The 9,074-nt window shown below is 32.0% G+C and overlaps 1 protein-coding gene across 1 annotated transcript in view; it reads left to right on the top strand.

Annotated features, from left to right (window-relative positions):
• The window catches only part of LOC106465708 (zinc finger protein AEBP2-like), a 43,205-nt gene extending 34,131 nt beyond the window's left edge, over positions 1-9,074 (top strand). Inside the window, exons 4-6 of the mRNA XM_013925945.2 lie at positions 1,111-1,235; positions 2,095-2,162; positions 4,538-9,074. Of these exons, the coding sequence (XP_013781399.1) occupies positions 1,111-1,235; positions 2,095-2,162; positions 4,538-4,682 (338 nt within the window). The 3' untranslated portion in view covers positions 4,683-9,074. The remainder of the gene's footprint in view (positions 1-1,110; positions 1,236-2,094; positions 2,163-4,537) is intronic.

Raw genomic sequence — 9,074 nt, 5'->3', positions numbered from 1 at the left:
ATTTAATTTTAAATCGTAAAGTCGACTCCGGCCAGGTCGTAGGGGCGTTATAATGTGGTTGGTAAAAGAGTAGCCAAAGAGTTGGCGGTGGATGGTGATGACTAGCTGCCTTCCCTCTAGGGACGGCTAGCGCAGATAGCCCTCATGTAGCTTTGCGCGAAATTCAAAACAAACCAAACCGGTCAAGACCAGTTTAAAGTTGATGCCTTTTTTTTTTTACAATAATTGAAGATTAAAGTAAAAAATCAGATGGATAATTTTTTTCAATCTCAGTTGTAATATAGAAAAATTTAACATCATAAAATAAAATGGATAAAATCAAGATAGAGTATTTATTTAAAAATTACCAATTTAAGATCAACACTGACAAAAAAACAATTATCCCAATGTTTCGAAAACCTGCTGTTATTTATCCCTTGTTTCATCCGCTTTTTTTTTTTAAGTTAAACGTTTCATTCAAATATTTCATATTCAAGCTACAATTTTTAACTGCTAATGTATTTTGAGGAAATACTTTATTAGAAAAAGTAATACTAGAGATCAACTCAGCTTCTCGTATACAATATTCAAGAAGAATATTTATTTTAATAAAGTATAATAGAGAAATTTGTGGGTGAAATGTGTTTGTGCTATTTGTGTAGCGCCATCTGTTATGCAAACTTGTAAAATGTCAACGTTTTCCCCAGTATTATTTAGTTATTAAATAATGACAGATTTTAAGTTTAATGTTTCAAAAATAGAGATAACACATGCAAAATATTTGTCAAAATAAGTATGTGTAGGCTAATTTTTACTTATAGTGTGTTGAGAAGCCAATGGCAATGGATAGTGAGAATATAAAAATTAAACAATTTCAAAATTAAAGTGTGTGGAGTTAACCCTAAAAGTAAAAAAAATATATTTTTGCTGTAGTTCTTGTAATTTTTTTAAACGCAAAAACGAAAACAAAAACACTGATAAAAGACAGCATGTACTTCCTTGTGATCGAAGAATATCGTTTTTTCACCAGAACTGTTTGTTTTTGACTAATGGAGCTGTTCTTTTGACACATAACCATAATGTTTTAGCTTTGTGAATAACTTCTAACATGTACATGTGTTTTATGAGCAGTCAAAACAGAAGACTTCTTTGATGCTGGAATAATGGAGCATATAAGACATGAACTTATGGAATTGAATGCAGTTACTCAGGTAGACCTCCATGGAAAGCCAGGAGCAGTCACATTCCATAGTATTGTAAGCTCTATTTTTTGGTGTTTTTTTCTTATATATTGTATGATATATAGTTGATATTTTTAATTTAAATTATGTAAAACGTTGATGTTGGCAAAGTTTAAAACTTTCCAGAATAGGTATGATGAGACATCACTAGGTATAAGCCTTTAGTCATTTTTTAAACTGTTGGTAAAAAAAACCTAACTGTTTGTTTTAAGCTTAAAGCTGTATGATGGGCCACCTTTGCTCTGTCCATTACAGTTAATTAATAAAACCCCAGATTTTAGCACTGTAAGTCCTTGATTATACCATAGACCCACTATGGGACAAAAAAATTTAACAAAAATAACTTTTCAACTGACTTCATAATGTATTTATTAAATGCCAAATGTGTTTGATAAATACATTGTAGTTAGTCCAGAGTTTATTTTGTTAAGACTCTATATGTCTTTTGTTAACTCTTTGTTTACTAATCTGACTGTACAATATCATTTAGACTGTACCTTTTTTTTTTTCCCCCCACACTTATGAGGCCCCTTGTCAAACATTGACTGGTTTCTTAGTTGAAGCACTGTTTATCAGAGTGACTGTGGAATGTGACCAGTTTGTTTGTCTTAGTTGTTTAGTAAATATGTTACATTTATCAGTAACCCACAGTTTGGCTCTGTGGTATGTTGAATTATCCAGTTTCTTTGAATTAAAATGCACATGGCTCTCACTCATTTTCATTAGTATAACAACTTATATGTTTGCCTCTGTAAATATATTAGTGAATAAAATTAACAACTGATTGTTTGCAAAGGTTTGTAACCATTGTAAAAGTTAACAGTTCTGACATTTGTTCTTCAGTAACTTATTATTTTTAATCTCTTCTCTCTAGGTCCAAGGGCGGCGTGTGGAAGAATCTGGGAAAGTGACAATGTTGCTACACTGGCTACCAGAACAAATGTATGTATACCGTTCCATTAGTTATGATAATAATAATAAACAAAAAGAGATTCTTATGATTTCAGAAATATTAACTTGTTTTAAGTTGGCAGGACTTAGAATTGTTAATGATTTGTGTGCTTTACTTACGAATTTTATATTTTTTCTATAGTTGGCTTGTTGCTGAACACGTATAGTTAGCCAAAGCATATGAAGTTTGATTAAGTTTTACTGACAAACATAACAAGGAAAGTATTTCAATAATAAAAACATTGCACACATTCCTCAATTTTTTTATTCACAGATTTCAAATTAGAAGTTTTTAAAAATAGTATTTTAGATGTTTTAGTCTCATCCCCAGGTGGGTCAACAATAAAATCTGGGGATTTATTCCCCATAGTGGACAGAGCACAGGTAATCCATTTTGTAGCTTTGTACTAAAACAAACAAATAACCCCCCCCCTCCCCATTGGCTCAGTGGTAAGTCTGCAGGCTTATGACATTCAAATATGGGTTTGGTCTCAAACAAGTCACCACAAAAACTTTGTAAGGTTACTGTTTTCAATGCTGAAAGCTGGCAAGTGCAGCATAAACCATTAGGCATAATATTTATGATAAAAGTCACGTTAGGCTCTCGATGTTTTTCTTTTTTTCCACCTTCATCTTAATTTGTTCGTTATTTTTATCAAATCTCAGATGTGTAAATATACCATTTCAGATATGTTTTTTATCTACCACATGATACTGTTCAAGAGGCCTTTCAGAACACCTCAGCTGGACTGGATGATGTAAAGTTTAACTGAAACATTTATATATATATATATATATATGTGAAACAAAAAAAATCTAAAGTTGCACAACTGAACCTGGCTTTTGGTGTTCAAAACTGTAACTAAAAATGTATTCACTGGTGAATGTAAAGAGAAAAACTGAAGTTTATAAAATTGACCTTGGATTGTTAAAACAGTTTAATGAGCGATTGTTTTAGAAGTCGCACACCTTTTTGTCCAAAATGTATCCACAATTTTTATTCAAGAGTTTTTTCTATTCCCTTACCCATCAAATACTCCATTTTGAGATATGCTGTCTTCTCTATACGTTACTTTAGAATTCACCCATGTCTATTGTATAGGCATTGCAACTAATTTTGTATAGCATATTAATGTGGACGTACTCGCAACTAATTTTGTATAGCATATTAATGTGGACGTACTCGCAACTAATTTTGTATAGCATATTAATGTGGACGTACTCGCAACTAATTTTGTATAGCATATTAATGTGGACGTACTCGCAACTAATTTTGTATAGCATATTAATGTGGACGTACTCGCAACTAATTTTGTATAGCATATTAATGTGGACGTGCCCTTAGCAGATATAACTATTCAACTGATGTCAATCTTCAAGAAGAGCATGAGGTTTTTAATTTCATGTTTTTTATATATATTATCAAAATTTAGATTCACGTTTGTTATAATAATTACATTTCCTAATATGAATTTAAAAAATGAATGCTTCTTGGCTCCTTTTATACACTGTTCTTAGGACAGGTGAGAATAATTTGCATCAAGCTACTGACAAAAGGTCATTGATCAATTGTTGTAGTGTGGGTTTTCCCTTAGTGTTATGGTTGCAACAAATTTTTTTAAAAATAATTTTGATTCTTGTGAATATTCATAATCGTACCCGAATTATCAAATGGCAGAAAAATACGAGTCTTCTTGACGGTTCGTCACTAAACATTTGAAGACCGCTGACTTCTTGCCAGCTTAACCAACATTAAATTTGAGCTCGTATGTATTCATATAACATGCAAGGTTCATATACCATATTCAGAATCTTGAAATTATATATATATTTGTAACATTTGTACTAATATCTAGGTTATTATTACTTCTAAATAACTCATGTTTCTTGCACTAATATTAAATTGCCTGGAAATTGTAAGTTTATAGTTGCTTTGAAGACGATGGTGATTTAGACCTGCATTCCTGTTTTGAGAAAATTATTTCATAGACGTATTGAAACTGAAGTTATATATTTAAATAGTACGTTAATCAGAAATAAAAAAAATTTGAAACTTTCAGTTTTCCTGAAGAATGAAATGAGCATCTGAGCCTCAGTCTTGTTCAGATGGTCCACATTCCAGATCATTGGGAAACTATTCCATGATGTGATGACCTCATATCTACCTGATTGTAAGATTACCTAGATGTACTAGTACTTTGTGGGTATGTTTGAATGCAGAGAAAAAGATATGAATGTGAAGGTAGTATTGCTGAAGCAGCTTATAGATTTAAAGGAGAAAATGACTAAATTGTTAGACTGACATCTCAGTGTGTGAGGGAGGTCATTTTATTTGTTTATTAATTATTATTATTTTCAATTTGCAGTATTCCAGATGAATGGGTGTGTGAATCGCAAGTTGCCCAAATGTCTCGTCGTACCATTCCAGTCACACTTCTACCTCGTGATGCCTTAGACACGTTACATCCGTCTCTGTCACATCTTGCTCCACGGAAACGCAAGAGAAAGTGATCTGGTTGGAGATAACTTTATAGTAGATCTCTTGGAATTGCACTCAATAACTGAATGATGTCCTCTCCAAGCTGTACCTATGCAACTTGATGTTGCTGTGCTACTAAATGCTACGTAAACAGATATGCAATTGTGTTTTGATCATGATGGCTCATGTTGGTATGTTGTGTGTGGTGCCTTGTAGTGTTGTTTCTTCACTTGGAGATAGCATTTCAAAAAGAAAACAGATTTACAAAAAAAAGTGACTCATTCCACTATTTTCTAAATTAATTGATTTAGCAGTTATGTATTAAATATTTTATTTTGTGGCAAAATGTTAAAGCTTTTAATCAAACAGGATATTTAAGAAGTTACCCTAATGTCATAGTGTTAAACAGTAACCGAGAGCCAGCCAAATAAAAGGTGTGTTAACAGTAGAAGACTGTTCAAGTATCAACATTGTATCTGTATAGATAAGATTAATTAGGAAAAAAAAAGTAATAAACATTCATAGGTACATCATTAGGTATGAAGATAAATGGAGCCCTAAGTCTAACCAAAAACTGTATGTTTGAGAACAAAAATATTAGTTTGTGTTTCACACAGAATACTTTGTTCGTTCTTGACTTTGAAAAAGGTTCATTTACTTTTCTTGGCAATGGTAGCTTATTTCATTTCATTCACTCACTTGTGCTGCTAAACAACTTGCCATGTTTCTTGTCATAGCTTAGTATAGATAAGCTTGGTAATTTTTTTTATTGTTGTTTTGTTTGATAGAAAATTTTACATGAGATGAATTCAGTTCCGTAAAAAATGTATCATCAATATAAATATTGTGTTTGTCTCAGGACCTTATAAGAGTAATACATATATCTCAACTTAGAGTAGAAAAACATTTTAAATACTGGTGTTTTTTAGTCTTTCAAGCCTTGATAAGGATACCTGTGGTCTTCCATAGAAGTTGTTCTTGGGATGCCGTAATCCCTGATGGAGGGTTTTTTGTGTGTGTCAGCCATGGTAGGCAAAATTACCATATACAAGATGTGAAGAACATATTATTTGCTTATTTAAACAAATCATACTTTCTAAAATATTTTTATATTGTCATCCATGTGTTTATTACTGCCAGAAGATCACAAATAGTAAATGAATGAATGTATCAAAAATAGCATGCTAAAATGATAATTTTTTTTGTTATGTTTTGCCTACCAAGGCTTCAAAGGTTCTGCAGTGAAAGCTGCCTGTAGGAAATTAGATGGGGTGAAGAGCGGCCTCTGTATTAGGTCTTTAATATGTTAACGTTTGAATTCACTGTTTATGTCTACTCTGGATAGCATTATTTTTCTTCAATCACATGTGGCATATTTCTCTTTAAAGTTAAGTCTATATACGAATAAACTTTTGATTAATTAAGATACAATTTTTTTTTTTATGTGTGTGATTTTAAGTCTGTGGGAAATCCTATAAAACACATCATAGTCGGAGTTTAAAGGTGATGATAGATGTTATAGATCTCTAGATTGTGTTCTGCTTTGTTTCTCTGTTCTCTTTCTTATCTTTAGGTGCCTGTGTTTGGTAACTTTGAAACAGAGGTTAGATAAATTATATTGTAGTTAGATTCATTTCCAAACTGAATTGTATACAGTTGGATCATTGTGAAATGTGAGCTATCACAGTTCTCTGGTTTACATTTTCATATTTGTGACATTGATTCTGGTTAGTGAAACATGGTGCATTGCTAGTTTTCTTTCTTTTGTCAATCTTGTGCCACTTCTCTGAATAATGTATTATGTTACTCAGGTTTATTCAGTATCTTTATGTTATTTGTGTTTGTTCACTCAGTGAAAATGCATTCCTGCTCAAGTTGATAATAATGTACAAAGTGTTTTGTTACATCACTTTCAAAGTGGATAGTAACAGGTCTTAAGGGTGGTTCCCGCAGACTACTAGCTATGTTTGAGTTTTGTTTATGTCCAGCTTTCCACATTTTTTCATTTCATATCAAAATCTTGTTCAGCTGCCCTCTTGTAGTCCAGGTCTCATTGACTCTCAGTTTGATAAAGTAGCAGTTTTTTACTTTGTTTGAATTTACTGTATTTTAGTTTTATTTAACCCGCTACAAAACATGGAGGAATATTTGAGTTTGGTAGTAGCCATATGTAATCATGAGTGGTTTATAATTACTTAAAATAGTTTACTATAACTTTCTTGCTGCAATACGTTTACGGTTCTTCTACTTGGGGATCAGGTCTAAACAGTAAAATCGGGCTGTAACCAGTATCAGGAGTTTGTCGACCATCTGCACGTTCACACTAAGAACATTCTTTATAGTTTCTTAAGTAAGGATTATTATTACTGCCCACCTGTGCAAAAATAGAGTTTTTAACTTTAATTGTTTTATCAATTATTTCTGGCTTGAGTAACACGAAGAACCTGTGATATTGTCTTTCCATACAATGTCTGTATGATAAATGTGCATACCAAGATGACGTGGATGTGAGCTTTCTGTACTGCATATTTGTTTCTGTGGAATGTTTAAATAATGAAAGCATTGTATTCTTCTCTTGTCTTGAGGTAGGCTTATATTATATCATGTGACCATAGTCTGTTTCTTCTGGATATATATATATATTAAGATTTTCATTTTAATGTAGCAGGTTTTTTTTTTTTATATTAACAACCAGTTTTATGTTTATGCACAAAGTATGATTGGTTCTGTTTTTCAAATCAAAAAAACGTTTAGATATAAATATAATTAGATGTACATTTGACATGAAAGGTTAAAAAAATACAAATATCACACATCCTCCTGTTAGTCATCATAATATGATACTAGCTTCTTAGCTAATATCAATGTAGGATGCTGTTTTCAAGGAGTCACGTAAACACCTTTTGGCTGAATGTGCAACTTTTAATTTCTTCTTTAGTTTGTTGTAACATTTATAGCTTGTATGAGAGTTAATTGTTACCTTGTTTATTGCTACAAGGCTGTAGTTGTACAAAAAGCTATGACGGTCATTATATGCATGCTTTTTTTGTATGAAAGACAAAGAATGAACAATGTCACTGCCAGGAATTGGAGGGAGGGAATATTATAAATTGGGAAGTGTAAAATGAATTTCTCCCATCTAAAGTAGCATCTTTTAAACTTAGCTTGATCTAATTGAATTATACTTGTTTTCTGGGTTTTCCTTGAATAATTAAAAACTATTTGTGAGTTAGAGATAAGAAACTATTACACAAAATAGGTTGTGAATTGGTTGATAGTTCCCAGAAAATGTAACTGCCATTTTAAGTTTTAATCTCAAGCATTGGTCTTATTACCAAACTTGGACACTAGGGATGGGACAAGTATCCAGTTTGGTATGCGATGTGATGAATCGGATAATGAGATAGCATTTTCATCAATGGACTATCTCATAATATCGCGCAAATGCATCACACGTAATGGGTATTGCGCTAACTAGGCCAACGGTGCTTATTACTAGCTTCTAAACTATCCGATCCAAAAATATCTGCATCCAATCGGATATTACAAACTGGATATCGAAACTACCGTTTGCTCCATCCATATTAGATACCTTACTGCATCATTGTGCGCAAGTGCTACTTTTTCCAGTAACCTTCACAAGGGTCTTTGCTTTTATTCTAAATAAGCTGTATCTACTTGTTATGAGTAAAGTTAATTTAAACTTTATTAAGCCTATATTAAATGATCAGTTGTTTAAAAAAATAAGAAAGTTATATATATAATGATATACTTTTAGCTCAAGGCTTTTGCCTCTGTTTGAATACCATTATAGAGTGAAGAAACTTGAACTTTTTTATTTATTAAATATGAAGAAAGGTTTGCTGCTTCTATAAACAGATGATTGAGATGTTATTTCTCTGACTTTATTTCTGTGATCTAGAGTAAACTTATGTTTTGAAGTTCGTTACGAAATTGGGTGAGACGATGCAGTCTAGAACTGCTTTACTGTGAAATTGAGGCAACAGCTAACAAAACACTGCCATTATTAGTCAGGGGAGTTAGATACTGTTATATGATGTCCCAGCCCTTTAAGGAGCTTAACCTACTCTGGGATAACCCATTTTTTCAAGAAGCTATATAATAACCAACCTTTCTAGGGCTTATCTTATTGAAGAATAACTTTTAATTTTTCAAACACTGAACCATACACTAAGATAATCTATGTTTCTAAGAGTCTTATCCTTCTATACGATAACCACATTTTACAAGGAGTTTATATTGTAGGTTAGTCTACTTTCAAGAAAACTTAACCTACTGTATTGCAGTTTCTTTTACGTGCTTTATTTTCCTTTAGGCTAATTTATCTTATTTGTTTTATGTTACCTTAAACTTATTCTGCCATAAAGTCTTGTTTAAACATGCTACCTTCCGAGAAAAAAAAA

The sequence above is a fragment of the Limulus polyphemus genome, unplaced genomic scaffold (assembly GCF_000517525.1).
Source record: "Limulus polyphemus unplaced genomic scaffold, Limulus_polyphemus-2.1.2 Scaffold2026, whole genome shotgun sequence".
NCBI lineage: Eukaryota > Metazoa > Arthropoda > Merostomata > Xiphosura > Limulidae > Limulus > Limulus polyphemus.
The sequence above is the reverse complement of the archived record's forward strand: the minus strand, read 5'-3'. Positions and strand labels throughout refer to the sequence as shown.